This window comes from Ascidiella aspersa, chromosome 4, assembly GCF_963924565.1.
Source record: "Ascidiella aspersa chromosome 4, kaAscAspe10.2, whole genome shotgun sequence".
NCBI classification, from domain to species: domain Eukaryota; kingdom Metazoa; phylum Chordata; class Ascidiacea; order Phlebobranchia; family Ascidiidae; genus Ascidiella; species Ascidiella aspersa.
Window position 1 is genome coordinate 15,405,733 of NC_139450.1, and position 24,426 is coordinate 15,430,158.

At 36.0% G+C, this 24,426-nt stretch overlaps 1 protein-coding gene and 1 long non-coding RNA gene across 2 annotated transcripts; one reads left to right on the top strand and one right to left on the bottom strand.

The window, feature by feature from the left end:
• The first annotated feature begins 463 nt into the window (after positions 1–463).
• LOC146148140 (collagen alpha-1(XII) chain-like) lies at positions 464–15,588 on the top strand. Its single transcript, XM_083386904.1, has 27 exons — positions 464–609; positions 988–1,139; positions 1,552–1,654; positions 2,236–2,405; positions 2,583–2,745; positions 3,045–3,167; positions 3,341–3,460; positions 3,651–3,773; positions 3,921–4,040; positions 4,392–4,556; positions 4,659–4,772; positions 4,914–5,071; positions 5,295–5,433; positions 5,964–6,097; positions 6,274–6,418; positions 6,747–6,883; positions 7,091–7,235; positions 7,407–7,564; positions 7,926–8,005; positions 8,078–8,153; positions 9,501–9,631; positions 10,741–10,867; positions 10,938–11,092; positions 12,257–12,523; positions 14,525–14,615; positions 14,827–14,948; positions 15,351–15,588. The coding sequence occupies exons 1-27, from the start codon at positions 525–527 to the stop codon at positions 15,460–15,462; spliced, it is 3,615 nt and encodes a 1,204-aa protein (XP_083243030.1). The 5' UTR covers positions 464–524; the 3' UTR covers positions 15,463–15,588.
• Positions 15,589–17,413: 1,825 nt separating this feature from the next.
• Positions 17,414–19,878, bottom strand: LOC146148141 (uncharacterized). The gene is made up of 4 exons (XR_014494797.1): positions 18,864–19,878; positions 18,510–18,630; positions 18,217–18,376; positions 17,414–17,830 (listed from the first exon to the last, which is right to left on the bottom strand). It is a non-coding gene; the product is annotated as an uncharacterized LOC146148141 (long non-coding RNA).
• Between the last annotated feature and the right edge of the window lie 4,548 nt (positions 19,879–24,426).

Sequence of the window (24,426 nt, forward strand, 5' to 3'; positions counted from 1 at the left end):
TAAATTTTTGCCCATCTATAAAACAAAGACGGAGGGGCAGCCAGACTTCGGAATACTTGCCAGAGTTTGAGAATTAGCAGAACGCTTTAGGCTTATGTGACGACAGCCGAAAGCCTTCGTAAGGGCGGGGGGGCGGTGGCCATACTAAATATTTCAGGCGAAACTTTTAAAGTCGTACAAACTAGGATCACGCGATTTCGGACCTACAACTTTCTGCCTAAATTTGTTTGCGAAAATTCTGGGTGAACGAGTAGAGGGAACTTTAGGCCTTTTAAACACCTGTGAATTAGAAAGCTTTCATTATTGTTTATCTCGACCTATTTACTGTTTGTCTCGGTTTAAAGTCTACACAGACGTTAAACTGAAAAGTTGTACCAGGTCGCAGTGAGAGACTTTTAGGAGAACGTATTGTTGGTCAAGGGACATCCTATACGCCAATCTTTATGTATTTTTTTTTAGACTGCATAGGTACAAAAAACTCCAAAAGTTTTCTGTTGTCAAAGTCTTTTGAGAAATCACTCGACATGTTGAAGTTGCCGTTGAGGTGTTCGGCCATCTTGTCTTTCTGTTGTGTGCTCATAGCTATAGCAACTCTTGCGGACAGTCAAGGTAGGGTTTGCCTCAAATAGTCGAAGAAAACAGCTAACTTGCCTACGTCGTAAATCTATGACTATGAAAAAAATCGTTCGATAGTCTTGAAACACTTTTTGTTTGAACTTCGTAAACATAGAAGTTATTTTCACAGACTTTTAGCTGCCAAATAATGCAGGATGATATTCCATTTTTTAAATATTATATGATATGTTAAGCTGGTTATTGTGTAATAGTTTTTCAAATACTGAATATAAGGAGACTGATTTAAGACAAACAAAGGAAAATGAGATACTCAACGAAGAGTGATTTTAATTGATTTAGCAAACCTAAACTATTTAAAAAAAATCTGTAATTCAAGCTACTTTATTGTAAATTGCTTTTTCAACTTTTCAGTAACTTGCCGAAACCAGCCACTTGACGTCATATTTATATTGGACGGTTCTAGAAGCGTGCGCCCGAAAAATTTTAGAAAAATAAAAGCTTATGTGAAGAACTTTACAACCATATTTGAACAGATCGGACCGGATCACGTACAAATTGGCTTGGTGTGTATTTAGGTGTAATTTTTTGGTGTAAAATACGTTTTTAAATTCATTTAAAATTATATTATACGCCCGTGATTGGCAACACCTCTTGATTGAAGCAAGCCTTAATCAAACTTATCAAGTTTTAGGGGGTCATAATACGTTTCTACTAACAGTATGTTGTCTAATTCAATGTATTTCTAATAGGTCAAAACTTTGTCCAAAAAATATATTTTTAGGTCAGAATTTGTCAAAATTTCAATTTTTTAGGTCTAAATTTTTTTAGTTTTTAGGTCAAAAAATAATCGCCTTAGTCATGACTCATGACGTGGTGGCTTTGATAATGCTTATATAAAATAAAGGCCTTTGTTAAGCAAGGACATAAAAGTGAATATAGCTTTAACTTTACAGTAATATATTTGTTTTTCTAAAGATTCAATATGGAAGCATAGTGCGCGAGGAAATAAAGCTGAAGGATTATCAAGACAAAGACAGCCTTATGGAAGCCATTGATAAAATCAATTACATGGAAAAGGGTATACGGCTTTAATTGACGCATATCCCTTAATTACAAAAAACAGATCCTATGCGGATCGAGGAAAAACGCCCCCAAACTGTATTTTTGCCTATTTTAAGTACGTAAATGGAAAACATTTTCGCGCTTCGGGAGAATCTAACTTATTCTAATAGTATATCTTACCTTATTTTGGTAAAATGTGTTTATGGCGAGGGCGCCGTTCTTTTCATCGAACCCCACTAATACGAAAGTAAAGCCATGTTCAGATACACCCGAGTGTTTTCCGTCTTTTTAATAATATAAATAATACCTCATGTTTTAATGTGACGTACCTAACTTGTGGTGTCAATTTTTAACGAATTTTGTGATGTTATTTAGAAACAATATTTTCATGCTATATTTCCAAACAAAAATCCTGGATCCGCCTATGATTGCGATAATTCTATAACAAACATGTCAATTCCATTGAAAATTAAGTCAATAATGCTAAACACGAAACAGGAAACTAGTATCCAACAACAACCTGAGCAATTTTTTTGTGCCTATGTAAAACATTTAGAACCCCAGGTGCAAATCCTGTTAATACGTTTAATATGAAAGGGACAATGACGGGCGATGCCTTGAAGTACCTTGTCACAAAAGCAATGACCTTGGAGCACGGAGCAAGGCTGAACAACCCGCTGGTTGATACAATAGTCATGATTATCACGGATGGCCGATCACAGGATTACGGTCGCGGAACCGTGACCGAGTGGCAGCGAAAAGCGAAAGTAAGGAAATAACCATGGGGTTGCCTTTCACTGTTTATTGCAATGTCAACTGTTTTTAATCGAACATGAAACGTTGCAACATTTATAGACATGTCTTAGACAGAGGCAATCTTTGGCGCTACTTATGATATATTTACAGCGATCAGTTATGGACGGCTTATGGTAATTCTTATTTAGGCTGCTGGCGTTGAAATCTACTCCATCGGGGTCGGCCGGAGGGCCAACGACCAGGAATTGACGGAAATGGCGTCCATGCCAAAAGCCTCGCACAAGTTCCACGTTGGCAACTTCGATGCGATTCACACGGTAGACTTAAAGCTGCATGACAAGATCATTTGCGGTGAGCGCATCATTTTTTTATTGATAACGTTACTCAGCAGAACTTTGCACTAAACCACCATGTTATGTTAAGGCAAATACGATGTTTATTCATTAATATAATTTCCATATTAACGGGTTATATTATTGCACCACTTGTGTTGCAGCCTAATCATGGTACGCCACGTATGACAAGTGTCATATCAACTTAGGCATATTTAGCTTAGACAACCATATACACATCTGGCAACAATATAAATATATATATATTTTTTTACTTTCTTGATTTTTCTTATAGCATTTTGCTTGTCGTGTTTTCAGACGTCGATGAATGCGCCAACGGAAACCACTCCTGCAGCCAAATCTGCCAAAACACCATCGGATCGTATTTGTGCAGATGCAACACAGGCTTCACGCTGCTGTCAGACGCAAGGACTTGCTTAGGTTTATTTTTCAACCGCTTTATTAACATTTGATAGCAAAACTCGCTAGCATAAAGCAGTTACTTTTTAATTCATTGCAAATATAAAAAGGTACAATAAAACGATTTTTTGTAACATATTGTCTTGTTTACTACACGCCAAGGACACAACACACAAATCATCGTTTCGTTTCAGAGGAAAACCCATGTCGATCTCAACCTTGCTCTCACTTTTGCAACTCTACTGCACCGGGACGCTTCCAATGCTCATGCCCAGAATCAATGAAGCTTGAATCAGATAACATAACCTGCGTTGGTAGGGTACACTTTTGTCCAGTTAATTTTAACATATGTAAGAAAAAAAAACATTAGTTTTAAATAAACAAAGTTATCAATCTATTTGATCAAAGAAAAATGCTATTATGAATTTAAACCGCTGTTTACTAGTTTTATGAAAATCATCTACAATTCTACGTTCGTATAGTTGGTTAACAATTCTGCTCCAGATTTTGATGAATGCCTTAGTGGCGTCGACAATTGCGACCAAGTTTGCATCAACACCGTTGAGTCGTACAGATGCGACTGCCACCCAGGTTTCCAATTGGAGGATGATGGCTTCACTTGCACAGGTAGCTTACTTCAATTTATTTTGCACTTTAAAATAGAACATTGACAGTTATACATAGGATCCGCATTTAACCGTTTCTATTGCTTGTAAATGACGCGTTTTCATAGTATTGCTATCACAATTTCTTTAAGTGCGCTGTATTCAACAGAAACTAACCCGTGTCTTTCCGATCCCTGCTCTCACAAATGCAGTATTGTTGCACCCGAAAGATTTGTTTGCGGATGCCCCAACAACATGGAACTAGACGACAGCGATCTTAACTGCGTGGGTAAGTCGGCGAAATATTGGAAACAAAACAGTTTGTTCGAATATCCAGCTTTTTGACGAGCCCTAAATATTACAAATAAGCTAACATTTGTCAGAATTCGGGCATGCGTTGTAATTACAAACCAAAGTTATGGCAAATTTTAGCAGTTTGCTTGGTCTTACTGCCGAAAAAATAAATATAGGAAGTGACCAAAAAACAGTTACTCTTAAAACAATTCGCATACACATTACTCCTTCTTTGCGTTCTATGCAAAATGTTTGTTTTAGTGAGCATAAAAAGAAGCTGGGTCAAACGGTCAACTACTAATTATTGAACAACATTTTGCCTTATCTAAATTTTCAATTTTACCAGCACTTCCTTTGCCGACTCCCAGCAATCTCCGCTTCTCTTGTATCACTCACACAAGCGCACGAGCAAAATGGGATATCGGAGATTTCGATGAACGCTACGTCGACCGATATGTCCTGGTGTTCACCAGAGCGGACGGTGTTGGAGAAAACACTCTAATAAGAGTTGGTAAGTCACTTTGTTTGTGCATATTTTGGCCTCTTCGTATTAGAATTGTTTCAATTGATTACGGTAAAGCAATTTCAATAATGGTGTTGCTTTATTTCGCAGAAAATCGAACAGCCGATCTCGTTGATTTGGATCCTTTCGTGAAATATAACGTCTCAGTATCGGCGGTGACTCGGACTGATTTTTCACCTGCCGCCCACGGAAACTTCACAACTTGTAAGTTTGTTAATCGGGCAAAAAACAATCTGTGTATGTGAAAAAAATAACAATATTGTGGTATGTTACGGTACGAAGCAGCGCGATAAAATGTAACATACAAATATTTACTTTTTTCTTAAACTAACCCGTTGCGCTCAGTGCAAATGGGCGATACGGTTGTGACGTTGAGCAACGCAACCTTGACATCATTGACAGCGAACTGGGAACCGGCGGGCGGAGACGGACTTACCGGGTACGAGATCAGCTGCCAACAAAAGCAGGACCCTAATTCAGGCGAAATCGGGACAACGCCAGAAGTAAGTTCTGAAAGTACCTGTACTTATTACTGCTGCCAGCTCTACCAGGCAGCAAGTACTAAAGACGTTTTTCTGTCGTTTAATTTTCAGGTAATTAAAGAGGGGTAAATATAGGTCTATTGGTCGATAAAGGTACAAATACACAGGGTTAGTTTGACCAACGTATAGGCTTCATAAAAACACCCATAATAATATCCATCTGAACGGCACGTAATACATTTAGGTTACAGTAAGGGAAGTAAATAACGAAACCAATAAGTTGGTCTTTTACAACCTGGACCCCGGAACACCCTACGTCGTTAGAGTGACTCCCCTTTATGGTGAACTTAGAGGAAAAAATGGAATGGATGAAGATATAACCGGTAAGAATGGTTTGACCATAAACTTGTCTAACCGCATAATACCTCTATCTTTATTTAAATAGAAAAACAGTTAGCCTTGTCAGAATCGCAAAACATGTGCGTAAAGATAATAATACAATCTTTTGAAAACGATCCAATAGTCAATTTGTATTAACGTGAACTTACCAAAGGCTTAACATGAAATCGCTGAGACAATTTTTGTTACAAAAAAGTTTAAACTTTAAACCAAAGAAGTTTTCTGAAAGTGAAATCAAGAACAAACTAAAATATCTAGTTGTTTGAATTATTACAATATTCATTCCTACATAAGCAAGCAAAGCTATATTATTTACGTTACTTGGGTAGGCCTATACTATCATCTCAATAATGATCAGCCAAAATATAGTTTTTGTAGCACGCAATTTATTCCGCGTTGGTCTCTGCTTTGTCACACTAAATGTTTCATTGTAATATATATGACATATTAGTTAAAAATTTAAAATATTTTCATAAAATCTTCCTCGGATTTATGGATAGATTTTACTTGTCAGACTCATTAATGACACCGAATGTTAGCATTGTCAACACAACATTTACTACCGTTCATGCTAAATGGGAGGACTTAAACTATCCTGTGGATACCTGGACTGCCGTTGTAGAATCAGAAGAATATGGAACGGAACAGGTGGGTTACATGATCGAACTTGAAATAAAGTAATATTGTGGGAATTTTTCATTGATTTAACGATAAAACGACTGATCTAAGAATAGTAAAGTGTTTTTGGTTGTAACATCGTTTGCTGCAAGCAACGCGCCCGAAGCAAAAAGCATTGTGAATATATTTTTTTGTTTCTGCTAAAGACCATTGAAGTGCCTGGGGACGAGAAAGGTGTTATATTTGGTGACCTCCGACCTTCCACGGGATATCATGTCCGCGTTATTGGTAACGTGATGTCCACTGGTGATTTAATTCACAGCCCACAAGGAAGTGCTTTCGGTGCAACCAGTAAGTCGGTCAAAGTTTCAAATATAAGCTGAAATATTGGCCAAACCAATGAAAGCATCCTAACTACTGTTTTATCTCAGTAAACATGATTTGTAAAAAAGTATGTTTACAACTGCAAATAATATAGTTTATTGTCGTTAAGGCAAATTATGGCGAACAACACGGCTTACACGACATTTGCCAGTTCCTTCCACCATGTTATTTCAATTTTGGTAAAGTCATATTTGCAAAACAACATTTCTTATTGTTACAGAATGCGAAACGGTGTATCACATAAAACTATAAATACATACTGGGTCCAGAATTTCTGTAAATTTTTCTTTTCCAGAATCGTTAACGGCTCCACAGGTGGAAGTTACGAACACTTCGTTGTCAACGCTAACCGTTGAGTGGCAGGCTGTTAATCTCCCTGTTGACTCCTGGACTATTTTGGTGTTTCCTAATGGCCAACGACACCTGGAAAAAGTATTATCTTTATTATAAAATCATTAGTTCTCTTATATTGTGGTTGGATACATTATAGTACCTTAAAATAAGTTTCTTTTTCTGGTATATATACCAGAAGAACTTATTTTTAGAATACAATGCCTGGTAGCAACAGCTTATTTATTATAGTAGTTATATATCAAATAGTTTGGTCCATAATAAACTGAAGTGCCAAATCACCTTTAGACTGCTGAAACAGGCGGCGATAAGAGGTCGCATATAATCGAGCGACTTCGCCCTTCCACTTTGTACCTGGTCGAGGTTCTAGGTCATGCATATGAATTTGGAAAGCATATTTCAAGCCTGAAGGGATTGTCGTTTGGAATTACAAGTAAGTTATGTTTAGAGTATATGTTTTATCTCTATATTTCCTATAAATAACGCCATCAAATGTCGTATAAACTTTCGTAAACAATTTTTAAACCCACGCCTGTAGTGTTGCTTAACCCAGCATTTTTTGTCGTGTTTGTAACAAAACGTCTGACCGCGTCGAACCCAACAGAGCCAGCCCCGCCGACTCAACTCAACGTTCTTGAAAGAGGTTTCACATACATTTTTGGCAGCTTCCAGCCTTCCCCTGGAGCTGCCGACGGATACGAAGCAGAATGCGTAACTGAAGAGGGGAGAAGGCGAATTTTAGTAAACGCCACCATTTCTGAGGTGACCTTAGGCTCACAACAATTTTTTTATTGGCTTCCTTTTCCGCAAATCCGGCTTGTTTGGCATTTAGTGCCTATCAAGTAGGCTACCGTTGCAAATTTTTAACATATAATTTTCTACATTCTAAGAGTAACAATAAAATAGCTTTACAGTAATATTGCTGCAGACAAATATATATGATAGGCCTATAAACACAATTTCAAAGACTGAAAATGCTAGCTTAAAAAGTCTTTAATACTTGTTTAGTTGTAAAGAAAACACGTGTTGTTTATTAAGATGGTATACTTGATCACATCCACAACAGGTGGTCAATCTAAAAGTAAATATATTTTGCAGTATATTTGCATAAATGCTTTTGCAGTTGGCATCGCACTTTACGTTCCGTTGCGAGAACTTAACTCCAGCCACTCAATACATTATCAGCGTGCGGACAATCTACAAGTAAGTGAAGTAATTAATTCCCATTTGTTTGACAAGCTTATTGAAAACCTGTGTTGGTTACTGTTTTGACAGGACATTAGCAAGTGCTTCAATCAAAACGATAGATGCCACGCTAACACCGCCACCCATTGGTTTGGAACTGTTCAACGTAAGTGTAGATTTCTAAGTGATGCGCAACTATATCTTATATCAGGGGTGTCCAACTCAAACATGCCGGCGTGCAAATTTTTATCTTATAACTTCTTCCCGTGCCAAAGTTTCGTAACCGAACCAATTCTTTTTAACCATAAAGGCGCTTTTTACCAAAAATAAGAACGTTTATTTAAACTTAAAAGAAACTGTCTAGTAGAAATGCGCATCACTACATCAAAGTGTCTCTCGGTGAGCTGACTTTTGTTTCTATACACCAAGCTATATAATATTATTTAAATGCAAGCCTCCACACGGACTCCAGCCATAAGACCGAGATAAGAACAACACCAACGTCAGAATAAAACACAATTCGGAATAAGGCCAAAATAGGACTACTACCTAATGGTATTGCTACCGTCTAAATCGGAATAAGTCATAAATCCGTCGGAATAAGACCTAAAAGGTCAGAATCAGGCCTAAACAACACTTTAACTAACCCCAAACCCCACCCCTAAGTACATCACTAACTCCCCAAATAATTTCAACACTAATCCATTTTCTAACCCCACCCATTACCCACCAATAACCCCAAACAGGACCGAAAATCCGTTGCCAAAACAGCGACGCCCTGACGGCGCCGGTCAAACTATGACGTCCAAACCTTGGCACCAAAACGGCCGATGCCAGACCGATGGCCCCCGTTCGTCCCATACCCTCTACCCACAGGTTCTGGCGTTATTATGGCCATTTAGGTTTTCTTCCGATGAATTCGGGCCTTATTCCGATGAATTTAGGCCTTATTCCGATGAATTTAGGCTTTATTCCAATAAATTTAGGCTTTATTCCAATGAATTTAGGCCTTATTCCGATGAACTTAGTCTTTATTCCGATGAATTTAGGACTAATTCCGACGAATTTAGGCTTTATGCTGATGAATTTAGGCCTTATTCTGATGAATTTAGACCTTATTCCGACAGATTTAGGTCTTATTCCGACGATTTTGATCTTATGCTGTACGGGATATTACTGCGTAATTGGCTATATTATGTCGTTGGTCTTAATACTATGGTTTTATAGATTTTTCTGCTTTAGATATTTTTGCTTTTTAGGTCTTATTGTGTGTTCCCCTCCACACAGTATAATGTTACTATATCAAGAGTAATTGTAGGTTGTCGTGATTGCCGCGATCGTTTTATATTGTGAATAAACAATGGCAATTGGCTGTATAACAAACTTAGTATTTTCTGACGATTGGCTGAATAACAAATTGAGCTTAGGTCGCGTGCCACATTTGGCACGCGTGCCGCTCGTTGGACACCCCTGTCTTATATGCTAACCTGTTTAACACTTGTGTTATTCATAGCGGTCTGCGCACACTTTGCTTGTGAGATGGATTGCTCCCACACTTTATGACGACATTGATTACTACATTTTGTCATATGATTCAAGTTTAGGTCACAATAAGAAAATCCAAGTGGCGGCAAACAAAACATCGTGAGTGCTTTCTTGAATAATAGCGAGACAATAAATGTAAACAGATACGATTTTTTTAACAAATTGCAACTAAAAGTTTTTAGTTAAAAACAATCTCCTTCATTTTTAGCTCTTATATGTTGTTGGGCAACCCTCAGTTTTGGTGGAATATCTAACAGTCCAGTGACTTTATTCAATATACCCCCCCAAAAGTGGTTTCTTAAAGAGAGCTAAAACATCCACAATGTTTATATAAAATCGGCGGTTTTACTAAGTTGTTCTTACCCCTATATATCGTATTAGTCGAGTGTTTTAGAACTGCCAAAGTTTTTAAAAAACAGCTCTAATAGGACTATTTATGCTTAGCATCAATATAAGTATAGAGTTTCTCTGAAAAAATGTTTTCACTATACTCAGTCTAAGTGTCTAGTCTAAGCCAATAATTTTTCTAATCTGTATACCTCCAAAACCAAAAAAAGCCCCCAGTTTTGGGTGGTTTTACCGGCACTTCTCTTCTCTGTTTTATAGGCCTAGTCATTCACAGATGTTTTGTATTTAAAGATATTTTATCCTGTAGCCCGCGGCACACCTGGCAATGATCCATGGCTATAAGCACGGGTCTAAACTATGACAAACAATTAAAGCTAAGACAAACCAAGCATACATTTAAAACTAAATCAGTTTCTTCGCAATAATCACATTTGCATTTTCTAAGGCAATGCAATAAGCGAAAAAACTTAGAAATAAACACGGCATGGTATTGGTTATAGGTTTTATGTTTTTATATTTTTGTGGATATACACCATTCTGTTGTTGGACATATAACTATAATATAAATAATATTCTCGGGTATGTCAAGTTAAAATATAAATTTGTTGTTGCTATTAACTATCACTGAGGTCCTTGAAGAACACTGGACAACGTTAGGTGCGTATAGAAATGTTAAACGAAAGCTTTGATAACGAACGGCTTTGTGATTAGAATTGCTGTATTGAATGCCTGACGATTGCAGGTCTACCAATTAGCACAAAAAACATAAATTTCACCTTAAAAGATTACTGGCAGCTCAACTTTGTTCTTGTACGAATGTATCATAGAACAAAGTAAACTGTCAATTATGACGTATACAGATTTTTACTGGAATATCTTCTGCCGTCGACCGAATACGAAGTCAATCTCAAAGTTGTCATGAACGGCAAAGAATCAGCAGCCATCTTTAAACGGGAAACTACACTAGCTGACAACATTTTAATGCGGGTACATTTGTTTAAAAAACTTTACCAAAAAATATGGCCATTGCTCACAGGGAGATTTTATTCACTGACAGGTTGACGAAATAGGCGCCAAAACAATCAACATTTCGTGGACGCCATCAAAAGTGCCGCATGTATTACATTATTTGGTGAATGCCGTTACTTCCTCAAGACCTAATTTGATTGTGGAATTTACGGTGCCCCGCAATCAGCATAACTACTCAATAAGGTATAAAAACGAAACCTATAGTTTAAAGTAGACTTGAATTTAACTGTATTCGTCTTTTAGATCTAGATCATGGGTCGCGCAAATAATGGGTCGCAACCCAGATGTGGGTCGCTGACTCGCTGTACCGTTAATTTTAAGTTGCGAAATCTAAATATTTTTGGGTATTACACAAAATAAAATTTAGGACATAGCTGCTTCCAATTTTACTTTCAGCTCTACAATTGTCTTGCAATATTTTGTCTCGAACTTGGTAAAAATATTTTTTGGGGTTAAAACAAAAAGTTTTTGGGAACCCCTTGTTCTAGAAATATGACCTCAAGAGCATAGTCTTCGATTGTACCAAAATAGAATCGTGAGGTGAAACCAAGGAGTTTGGAAAAAACTTACCTGGGGGTAAACCGCGTGTAACAAAAAACTTAACATCCCAAAACAAGAAAAGTTTAAAACTTACTAGTATAAGTAACGAAGCACGCATTGGCAAAGTAGGCTACTGCTGTTGAAACATGACTGTCAGACACGGTATTGCAGGGGTTCTTTAACTTATTTCATCGCGGACCCCTATATTGTGTTTTTGCTTTGCGTGTACCACAGTAGGCATGACATTTTCTAGAGATGACGTCATACATTGACGTCAAAATACAAATAAACTCAGAAATCTGCTGATTTTGGTTCAAATAATGTGAAAGTGAAATTAAGTCGAAATGCATTCAGTCAAAACCGTTTAGTTTTTATTTAAACTCTTCTATTCGAAAAATTGATTACTTGTTAAATATACCGTAACGTTTTAATTAGACCTTCATGGACTCCTTAAAACTAGCTCGGGACCCCTAAGAGGTTCATGGACCTGTGGTATAGGTTTGTGCAGTTACCATTCGGCTTTCTATCATGACTAGATTTATTTAAACGGTTTTGTCTGAACGCGCGACAATGCAGAGTTATACATTATAATAAAATTTGGGTTTAAAAAAATATTTCTTACTAGTTGTTACCATGTCGGGCTGCGTGAGTTTCTTATAACGAAAAAGGGTTTGCAACTGCAAAAGGGTTAACGGAATTAGAAGGTCGATTTTAATGACGATTTGTCAATTCGTTCCGATTCGTATATTTTAGTCAATCACCAATGTGCACTGTATTTGATAGTTAACATAAATCCTAATATTACAGGAAACTGCGATCAGCCACTACCTACAAGGTTCAAATGGCAGCTGTTTACGGCGACAACGTTCTATCAGACTTCTCCACGCGCACCGCAACAACCCTCGCTTTACCGCCGATAGGCCCGCTTGAGTTCAGTGACGTCTCTAGCGAGAGGATGCGTGTCAGCTGGGGAAGACCTACCGGTCGTGTTACGCCTCTGGGATATGTCGTCACATACTTCACCGAGGGAAGCATTCCAATTACTGTTCAAGGAGTGACTAGAACCTTTCTAATGTAAGCTCAATCCAAAGCTCATTAAATTAGTGTATTCGTCTGTGGGCCACAGCATCACAAATGCCGTAACAACAGTAGAATGATATGGTTAAAAATTTAAAATATACATAGGGGAGACCGGGGCGTGTTGATACAATTTTGACATATTATCTAATGGCTGGTTTATCTTTCGAATGAATGAAAAAAAACCTTCGCCATATGAAAATACAATCTTTTAGCAATAAGTTGCAGTAGGTTCTATAAAAATATCTTGTCCACAGCAAAAGTTATGGCCTTTCAAAAAAGTAGATATAACGGCATCTAGTGTGGAGATAAACACACCGACGTGGTGTTTGTGAAAACTCGTAGGGCCTAGCCCTTGACAGACTCCTTGTGCATTTTGCAATTGATAGCGTTGAATTTCATTTGATTTACCCATGCAGTAAACCAATCCGCTCCGGCGTTACCATTTTCTTCCCAAATCTTGCGGGATGACTGTACTTGTATTTCTTCTAGCTTCTGTTTTGCTTTGCGAAATCTAGACAATGGCGAATAGATTTTCCTGGTTTTACATCGTTGGCAGCTCTTGCTGGTGTAGCACCTTTAAAATGTTACAACCAACCCCGTAAATTTTGTTACAACCGACCCAGGCCCATGTCAGTCAATAATTACCTTCGTTCACCACTTGCCCAGACCACTGACTAGTTCATAAAGTATGCACCAATAAACTATAATTAATGCTAAATAAGATTGTATGCTTTTCAAATTTCTAAGTTAAATGGTTAAACAATACTTACAAAAACTAAAAAAAGTTACTTTCTTACCTGAAATATATGTTTTTGTCTACAACTTGGTTTGTAGCCTACTTCAGGTAGCCTGCTCAAACTTTAAATGGCGAAAATGAACCGAAAGGCGCATGCGCTATGTTAATCACGTGATTCCAGTTGGTCCGTGGGTGGCGCAATTTAGAGTGTTACAATGTGTTACTTTCCGCCACCAAGATAGGCTACCAGGATAATTAATGCTTTTTGATTTGGATCCTCTAAATAGCGGTAAACCTTGCCCGTCCCACCTTTAAACAGCGGCAAACTTTTTTGAAAACACGTCATACCAACTAGGTTTTTAGCTGCATATAAGATTACTTTGCTTCAGACGTCCCGTTATGACGTAATTTTACGACGTCACCTGTTAAAATTTATATGCGTTCCTGCGAGAAAATTAGTCGACTTTCACCCTTGATAGCCACTATTTTTCACAAGTCTCGCATACTTGGTATGAACCCATGTTATATTTGGTTGTTTGTTCTTTGCCCTAAGCTGATTGTTCCCACAGGTCTGCCGAATAGTGAAGGTACTGGATTTCCCTGTCCGTACTTGCTTTACTTGAGTCTTGGGCAAAATGACTTGGCTTAAAATTAAGTTTGTTCATTAAACATTTTTTTTATGAAATTAGTTAATCTATCCCAATTTGCTTGCTGTTTATGATGCCTTTACTGGAGTTATTGCCCATAATCGGACGATTTCACCATTTCCAATAGTTTAGCGTTTTATGACAATTAGCTTGACGTAAAGTTGCCATGCTCTCAATTTGGCTTGACTGGAATTTGATTTGGGCAACCGACGCATGGACTAAGTATTAGTTTGAACAGACTTGACTTGAACTTAAGTTATATCACGAATGACTAGACTGGGACTTAAGTCATTTCTAAACGACTTGTTTCTAACACTGGGCATTTAGAATGAAAGCACGTTCAAGAAGGCCGTCTTTTGATGTTTTCAATCTAGCCTAAAATATATTTATTTTAAACAATGATGGAAGAAAGAAGTACAAGACTTGTGAGAACAAATTTCGAGTCAAGTTTTGTTATTCGCTATTTTATTAACTTAGTCTGTTGGTTTTTATTGAAAGTCAGTTTTCAACACTACAACAATGAACTCGAATTGTAGGTTTGCCAAACGTTTTAGAAGCTCGACCAACATACCATTACAATAAGATAAAAACAAAATTCAATGTATATTTTAGATTAGAGGATTTGAACCCTGCTACAACATACAACGTCACAGTATTTGCTGCATACACTGGCAAGCTGAGGAGTGCTTCAGTCACGGGAAATGTACGTAAAACTTTTATTTTAAAGCTAAAGAGTAACCGAAATTCAGCAAACCTACTCAGCACGCAACTAAAGGCCGAATAGTTCAAAGGTTGCCATACTTAAATATTATCGAACCACAATTAAAAAATACGACCTTTATTTGCTAACGTGAAAAGCGCCAAAGGGTAGGACACCACAACCAACAATCCTTAAATAAAGTGTTTCAACGCAGGTGACAACATTTGGTTACGAGGACGAACAAACTTGTTCTTGCACAACGTATCTGAGGGAACAAGCACAGATGCAAAATACGTTGGAGCAACTCGTTCAACAAATAGATATTCTGAGCACCAGGTAAACGAGAATAAAATGCGAAACACCCTTAGGTAGACACTGGAGAAAAATACTGCTAACTCTACCAGGGCTGGGGAGTCGGGACTCGACAGAATTCGTTTGTTTTGCTGGAGTCAGACTCGGGTAAGACCACGTAAACCTAAGTCCGACGTGCGCAGTACCATATTTAAAAAATGAAATTGCCGCCAACTGTAAATATTATAGGCGGAATAGCAAATATTTTTCAGTCACATATGTTGACAAACTATGTTGTATCAAAGCTGACAACAGTTTGTCTATTTTGTTGTCGGAAATGCTTTCAAGACACATATAATTTCACCGCAATAATACCTGCATATACATTCGTCAAATGGGATCTCCCTTCGATGTATGCGAGTAACAAATATATAAATTTGTTTTTAGAATTAACCAACTGACAACAAACAACGGCCATTCGGGCCAGACGATTAACAACAGACAGAGGCGAACAAGAGACTTTCGACACACGAAAAGGACTATCTATACATACGTTTAACGTCCAACTGGTCATTGACACATACTGTTCGAATATTGCGTATGCCTACAGAGTAACGTCGTCACATGGTTGTAAGACAAATCGAATAGCATCTTTAATAAAAAAAACGAAGGTAAAATACGCTAAACACTAAATTATTATTATATGAGGTCAAAATACGAACACTTCATTGTAGGCAGTGTACCAAAAGGAAAAAACGATGGTAACCATGGTAGCAGACCAGTGCAATATTGCATAATAAGTGCATCAATGTAAAAATAATTTTAAAAGCTGACCAGAATATAACTTTAAAAAGGCATCGTAAAATAGTACCAAAATGCTAAATAGCAGCAGAAAATAAAAACGGATTAAAGGCACAAGGTAAAGTGGATAAATCAGATTGCAAATATTTCTCAGCATTAACCAAATAGTGTAGTACTGATAGCATAAGACCAGGTGTAAAATTAGGAAATACATAACAAAAAGTTATTCAGCATTAGCTAGTTGCACAAACTTGTTATGTCATGACAAAAATTGATAAAAAAATACTTAAAGGATAATAAACATAACCTTAACATAAAAAGGTATCATCAACGAAAGTTTATTTAGACAGTTTATTACTGTGTTAAAACTGACGGAGGAGCATCTGAATCTAGGGACTTTGCAGTATCATTAGAAAAATTTTCCAAATCTGAAAGGATAGTGTCCTGGAATAAATTTTGCATTACCCATTAGTTTATTTCAAGAAAATAAAACATATTATGAAAAAAGAATTAAAACCCACCAGCTGTTTTATTGCCAAATCGTTTTCAAGAGAAAGATTTCTTTTAACAACAGAACAAACTCTTGTTTTGACATGAAACACACAGAAAGCTAGTCCTAACAAGATTCCAAATGACCCAGCTGTTACGAGAAAAATGGACCAAACATTCCAGACTGTGGATCTTTAAGTAGAATCTACTTAGAAATAACTCACTCTACAAATTATCTAAATCCTTATCTCAATACTTACTGTGCTTTTTCAATTAGCATCCATGATGTGCTATTACTAAAGGCAATATCCTGAGAGAAAAGATATCTATCCGCAGCATATATATAGTCTGTATTATTCCAAACCTCCGTAAATTCTTTTACACATTTCTCTATGGGGAAACAAAAAACATATTTGAAATCTAAAAAAATTATTAGGAAAGTTTAATAGTGAAAATAACAACTAGACATAAAAAGCGACATGCTTTATTGTTCAAACGTTTCGGCAAATGCTCATGGTGGCTTACACCTCGCTTACGTTATTTTCACCATTAAACTTATGAACAGATCCGTATATAGTGTTCTAATTACGAAAGACTTTAGTAAAAGTCAAAAGTAAACTTTGCGATAGCCTGAAGATTTAATTTGATATATATAATTTTAAATTTTATATGTTCAAACTAGATAGAACTTTATGTTGTTAAAATACACATACTTAAAACAAGGTCGAGTATGATCGACGTAGGAAAGCTCAGCGAATCCTGCCATAACAATGAAATGTGGCATTTCCGTTTAAATGCAGATAGTGAGGTATCTGATGTAAAACTTTTTTTGGGTAAACAAGAAACCGGACCAAAGTCCAAATCTATGGTGCAGGAAAATTTGTGCCTGTTTTCAAGAAAATATTGAGGCACCTGAAAGAAACACAACTCTATCCAGAGGGGTAGATAATTGGATTGGGTTGTGCGATACAGTAGAGCACTTTCAACATAGCAAGCAGCCTCATCGTGTTTAATTTTGCATTGATTTTGCTTTTCAGTTAACAAGTTTCCTAGACATGTTGTGCTGTTTGATGATACAAGTATTGTCTTTGTAGAAATCCAAAAGAGTAGTACAAACCAATAATCCTTTATATTTACAGGTGACATATTTTTTATTAAAACTTAATTTAAAAGTGTATACCGTCCTATTCATTTTACAGTATAATCTGCAAACAAAGTTAGTAAAAAATAAATTTACATGTTATGGGTATTATCATAGGAAACCCTTGAACTTGCAGTAAAAAAGTAGAAAAACAAAAGCATGACTGGCAACCTTAAAACATAATAAAAGAGTGGCATATAAAGAAAGGACGTAAAATTTACAAAAGATAAATAAAACAACAAAATTTGAAATTGGTAAATCGTATATGGGTTAAAAAGAAAACCAACATAAATAATCTATACCTATTAATGAATAAGTTAAATAGTAACAATTCACAAATTCTTTAGTTGGTCAAAAATATTTATTTGACTTATTTATTTTAAATTTATCTAAAGTATTCACTAATATGTCAATTCAGTTTTAATAAACATATGATAGATTTGAATTATTCACATTTTTCAGGCATCTGTGAGGGTGGTTCCTCTAGCATTTCATTCTACAAAAAGTAAAAATATAACTGGTTGTAATAAATGAAGGAATTTCTTTGTGTATTACACCATTTATTTTTAATGCCATTTCATTAAAAGCAGGAGCACCACACTAGGCTATGCGACACATTGCAAATTTGGTCATTTAGTATTTTTCTGCATGAAAAAGGCAGTATTTTTCTTTCAAAATAATTTAATTTATTTAACATTTTATCATAAACCCGAAACAAAATGAATTAACTTTTATGGTTGTTGTCTATGTTAATATCTTAATATTAAAGTGCAAAGTGACTAACTTTAAAGCAAAATATATGGTTTCTTAGAAAATTCCATACATAAAAAATATTTCAGCTGTGTAGTTAGTTAAAAAAACATACATTAACTTGCTTCTTACCAGACTACAAAACAGTTCATCATTTTCTATTGAAGGAATAGCAGTTTGAACTTTTTTAACAATGTGTCGTAAACACAAAACAGATAATATCAATGTTATTGTGACAGAAAGAATAGTAATGATAATGATGGCTGAAGAATCCGTTTGTGGTGGACAGGTTCTGTATGTTATAAATTAGGTTTTAATGTTATGATTTATTTATATGATTTAAATATTAAATTTGATGAATTATATCCAAAGTACATTGGTTTTGTTATTTTATATCCATGTGTATGTTTAACTGAAAAATAAACCTTTTCCACAATTGTATGTTACCAAATGTTTCTCCACTCTCCAGTCTAGTTTCAACATATGACAAATGGGAATTGGGATGATGAACACAAATTTTATTGAACTGCTTTTTACAAGGACCATCTATAAAATAACCTTGTTAACTCCTGAAATATTCTTTGCACAGATGAAGTTTGGGCAAAATAAAGCCAAGAAGGAAAAATACTTAAAAACAATGTGTATTTGCTATAAAATTATGACATACAAAGGAAGTCAAAATGTTTTAAAAACACTTTTTGAATTTCTAGCTCAAACCTTAAATACATCCAAAAAAACATAATTTTATGTTGAAATAAATAAAATAGTGTACAATATACCTTTTTTAAGATGTGGTTCTACATCTAACTCAGGGACAAAAAAACGATTTTCTCCAGTGTAGTTCACAAGTGTTATTACCAATGAGCATGAACTGGTAAAGTTCTTAAGCTGAATAACAGCAGTTGATTTGGGGTAACAACTAACAGGTCCAGCTGGCAGTGAAGTGTTACAAATATACAATGAATGGTTTTGAACCAATTCTTTTGTAGCAGGAAAATAGCAAAACTCAATCCATCGGTTCAGACTAAAATTTTCAACAGTCAGGTTATTGTTTTTATTGTACTCAGTTTGATTGGTAGCTGTTGAAATAACACATTCCTGACATTCAGAAGAGGTTGGACAATATCCTTCCAGACCATTTAGTGTGTGTGGACAACAGTTTTCAAAACCATTAATGACATTAGCAATACTCAAAAGCACCAATCTGCCTATAACTAAATCTGGAATATGTAATGCCATTCGCACAACCCTAAAGAAGTAAACTTATAACAGATTTATATATTAAACAATTATGCATGTTCACAATAAATATAGAATATAATGAATAAAGTTATTTACATAAAAAATTTCCATATTTTTAGGAATAATAGCCATCTACAATCGTTGAGTAGTCACATCATGTTTAGTTTTTGAAAAAGTATAGATAGATAAAGGTTCAAATATGTTTAAATTCTTGGTTGGTAGAGAAAACTTATTAATACTTATTACCAAAAAGGGTTGCCAACAAAACCTTAAAAAAACTAGATTACAATTCCAAGGAAACATATTTTGCATAAAAAAACTATAATACATGTAATGATGTTGTTTTGAATTATTTTTGCAACTGTCATCTTCATAATTAAACTGTGAAGTAGTTCAAATGTACACCCGGTATAAATAAATTAGTGTTCACACTTAATTGGTATATTGGACTTAAAATTGAAAAAAAAAAATTGTGGATTTCCAACCGAATGTGTGCAAAAAAACATAATTGCACACCTCAAATATTGGTTCTGCACACAGAGACCTTGACATAAAGCAGCGTTAAATACAGACTGGATTTATATGACAACAAGTCTGCCTTCTAATGTTTTATTAACAGAGCCTCTTTTTAGCTATGGTTTAAAAATGTTATTCACTAACGACCCTTCTTTAAACGATTTAATAGACTATTTTTTTAAATTACACGTTTCAGTCATCTAGTGAAACTAATTTTGGCTAGCAAAAAAAATTTTTCATAGAAGTTTAAAGAGAAGTATCTTTAGTTTAGAAATATGACAGATATAAAATAAGGCAAACCTCAGTTAAAACATGTCTAAAATACTGCTAGCCTTAAGTGAAGAAAAAACTTGATTTTATTCCTGAATTGGAGGGCAGAGTGTAAATACCTTCAAAAATATAACCGAGTGCGGGGCTACAAAGATATTTAGCTAATTTTAGCAAGGGTCTTGGCGCTGGTCTAGAATCCTACCACAACGTTGAAATGATTATTAAGCAATGCATAATATGTGGGTTAGGGTGTCGGTTAGTGTTTGGGTGTGGGTAGGTCAAGTAATATTGTTTAACACTATTACTGGACTCACCCAAACCCAAACGCTAACCGGCACCCTAACCCAAATAATGTTCGTTGTGGTAGGATTCTAGACGAGCGCCAGGGTCTTTTTAAGACAATTAAAAATATTTACAATGTTGTCACTTATGTTTTACACGTCTTTTAATATCTAAATTTTAATTATTTCTAGATACAAGCTCTTGTAAAACGTTTGTTTATCAAAACACCTAGATTTTATTTGTTATAAAGAAACAAAAACTGAGATGTACTCCAAAAAAACTAGATATAGTCGGACAAACCAAAAGGCTATAGAAATCTTTACAGAATACAGACTTTGGAAAAACCTAGCGTTACTTTGAGATGTCATGGTCATGGCTCAATAAATAAAAGTTTTCACGCATGAGTAAATCAACAGGTCAAATTGTGATTTGTTTATTATATAATCACCTGTTTTGTGACGTAATTTGGCGGATTATGTAATGTAGTTTTAAGGTTCAAGGTAACATTTTCGGTCACTCTTACTGTTCAGTGTTCGTTTTTGTGTGACCCACCTCTATTCAGTCTTCTATACTGACGAGTGAACCAGAGAATTAGGGAGTCAACGCATGTAAGTCTACTCATTATAAAGGTCCATCTTGCATTTGGCTCGAGTGCCAATTAATAAACACTGGTATTTGGCTGCTTGGCTCAATATGTGCACAATTCAATTATTCAACGAATGCAGAATGAAAAACTCTATGCATGGTCAAACTTTGTAGGACGCTGATCAGCACAAATCATAGATGGTGTAGGCGTGGGGATAGTGTGGGGCACGAGTTTAGTTGTTGAACTTATAATAGTTTATTCAGCCGAAGAGTGTTCTAATTAACACTTTCGTTCTGACTCCAACTTTAACATGCGTATCTAACTCGCGAGCCGCCACAAGATGTTCTGATGATTAGAATTGTATTAGTTGATAAACGAACAACCAGTTTCAAACTAGCCTATAGGGCGGCCAACAACGAACGCTTTCAACACCACAAGTCGATAGCTAAGAAGAAGAAGTTAGTTTTCGAGCGGATAGCGTTCTTAAGTGGCTACAGACAATCAAATGCTGACGGCTGTGATAATGGCGGAACAGGCCATTTAGCATTTAACACTTTGGTGTGAGGTAGCGTTGCTTGGCATAAGCAATAATCCTGTCACATAAGCAGAAACAAAGCTCTTAGTCGGTTATAAATTATGCTCTCTACAATACCACTTACAGAATATGTAACCAAAACAAATATTATGATACAAATATAGACATATCCCATCCGCATCAGCACAAAAAAGCAGGGCTGCTGGTCAGGCGGGTAAAAATTAAAATACCCCGAGTGCGACTCTAAAGTTCGACTCCGGCGAAAAACAAAAACCCGGGTTGAACTCCGGCTAAATGTGCGATTTTGTCGAGTTCTTAGTCCGGCTCAGACTCCATATTTCGCCAAATTACGTTACTAAATATGCTGGATACTGAGTGATCCATCTATAGCGGGGTCATGTATAATTCATCCACTTGTTCAAAAAAAAATATTCTACCAATGCTACTCCACATTTTGGCCTACAATTTACATTTTGGGTCCTTCAGTTTCCGAATTTGATACTGCGCATGCGCGAGCCGGACTCGGGATCGACTCGGGTAGTCTTACTGCGTTTCTGAACTGGTATCCGCGGTCCAATACCTTTCTCGTGTTGTTTCTGAAGCGTGTGCTGAGAGGCCTATGACAGCGCTTACAGCTGTTTCACCCACAAAAATAGTTTTTGAGATCTTTTTTGCTTGTTTTCACATTACAGCTTTAAAATGTAAACAAAAACACAGGGGTCACAAAACTATTTTCATAAAGGTCCGGATGACTGTAAGTATTGACGATCGCGGACACAATTTTGTGTCGAACATCATTACCGTAGCTTAAATGTTGTTAAACTAAAGAAATACAAATAACAAACCAACAAAAATGTAGTGAGCTTTAGTAATTTTCCTTCAGTTTAAAATCTTACCGAGTCAGCTACAGTTTCAAACGTCAACAGTTTAATGTAATTATCTTGCCACAAATCACATGTACCTGCAGTTGTAAGGGTTATTATATTACACTATCTTAATAGTTTTAGTTAGAGCATAATGGTTGTCAGCTTTAGTAAGACGCAGTACGAATATGATAAAAATAAAATAGGCTACCGGTATACAGATATATTCCAACTGTTCAAAATGTTACGTACCTCAATATGGACCTTGATATTCCTACTACGTTTAACGGTTTACTTCGAACACCAGCAGTCAACAACGATCAAGTTAACGAATTTAGCTGAAAGAGCCTACAAAGGTTACGGCCATGGGCAAGCGCAACACAAGCGTTAAATTTATACCGTCAACTCAAATTGTTTAATACACGTCGTTTGCCTGCGGAAGGCGTCATTGACTTATGCGGTGCACCAAAGTCAATAGGGACGATGAGGCACAACTTGTGGTTTGGTGTCCGGAATTGGTTGCCCTTTGATTAAACTAGGACCAGTGGTGATAGTAGTGTTGCAAACAAGTCATTTAAAATGAATTAAGTCCCAACTAAGTAATTTGTAAAATACATTAAGACAAGTCAAGTATTTTTAAATAAATAACAAGTTAAGCCCCAGTGATAAACTCGTGTAGGGGTCGTACGAATAGCCAATCTGTTCAACACTATTTTTGGCGAGCGCAGGCAATCCATGTGGTTAACCATTGATCAATTAGAGGCTGTTTAAAGTACAAATTGAAGTGGAACTACGACCTTGAACCAACGCCTATCTATAATATAGATAGGCGTTGCTTCTTGCTTGAACTTCGTTGTTTCTTCATATGCATCAGATCGTGAAAGACGACCAAACAAACTCGCCATTTTCCTCAACTTTCCACTCATTGGTTTAAATCTCTTTAGTGAAAGTTAACAAGACCGTCCTGGGACGGCCTATAAAATGCTGCTTGGCTTAACGGCAAAACAATTGTTGCAGATATGTTATTCTTTAACTGGATATGTTTCGTTTTCGGCAAGTTATCCCGCTATCTCCTTGTCTTAAACTAAAATTTAACTTGCATATTTATACACACATAGCTAAAAATTGTGCGATGTTTTAAGAACTCTATGAACGCTGGGGAAAAATAAAAAAGCTTTTTTCGTTACTAAAAGCAGTGCCTAATTTTTTATTATGCTTTTTGTCCTTGTATATGGTTATTTTTGTAGATGTGAGAGTCGTGACCAAGGATTGTTAAGGTAGGTCCGCATTCTGTGGCAGGTCACACCCGAGATTTCTTAGCAATTTGTGTGCACACCGAAATTAAAAACGGTTAAACATCAAGTGTGCATTTTTTCCTGAACCGTGTTTGGTAAGATCTTAAGGAGTCGAACCGGAAATGAACCGAATATTTCGAAAGTAGCTGACCCTTAACTGAACCTGAAGCGGTTCACTCCCGCATGACATCAATTTTTTTACAGAGTCAAGTTGTTGTATTTTACAGAGTCAAGTTATGCCACTTTTGAATTTAAAAATAGTGTTCATTAAATAAACAGAAAGAAAAAAATTTCTGAATGAACTGCTTGTATTTTAAAACGCCACGAAACTTAGATTAAACACGAGTTCCTTTTCAATAATTGTGCTCTAAATTTATTGACTTGCATATTTAGCTTTACCGCAACTAAGATTGCATCTGAACCGAAGCTTTATAAACTGGTTTTAAAATAAATTTAATCAAGCTGGAGCAGAAACAAAACTTTTAAATTGCTCTGAACCAGATTTTGAAAAAAATAAACCAGAACAAGAACCGAAATGATCAAAACGGTTTGACTCCCTTATATAAAGCCAACATACATTTATTAATCCTAATACATTGATTAGGGTTGGGGTTAGAGTTTGGGTTTAAGTAAATAGCTATAGGAACGAACACAAATCAAATATTTTTTGGGGTTTATGCAAAACTTAATTGAGAAAAATGTTGTGTAAATAGTTAAGTAAAAGGTAAAAAAATTGCAGAAAATTAAGAAAGA

What these genes read in the sequence shown, in the direction of transcription:
- LOC146148140 (XM_083386904.1), top strand. Translation starts at nt 525, where the DNA reads ATGTTGAAGTTGCCGTTGAGGTGTTCGGCCATCTTGTCTTTCTGTTGT. An exon ending in AGTGGCAGCGAAAAGCGAAA is followed by an intron (nt 2,406 to 2,582) that starts GTAAGGAAATAA and finishes ATTCTTATTTAG; the next exon opens with GCTGCTGGCGTTGAAATCTA. An exon ending in TGATGGCTTCACTTGCACAG is followed by an intron (nt 3,774 to 3,920) that starts GTAGCTTACTTC and finishes TGTATTCAACAG; the next exon opens with AAACTAACCCGTGTCTTTCC.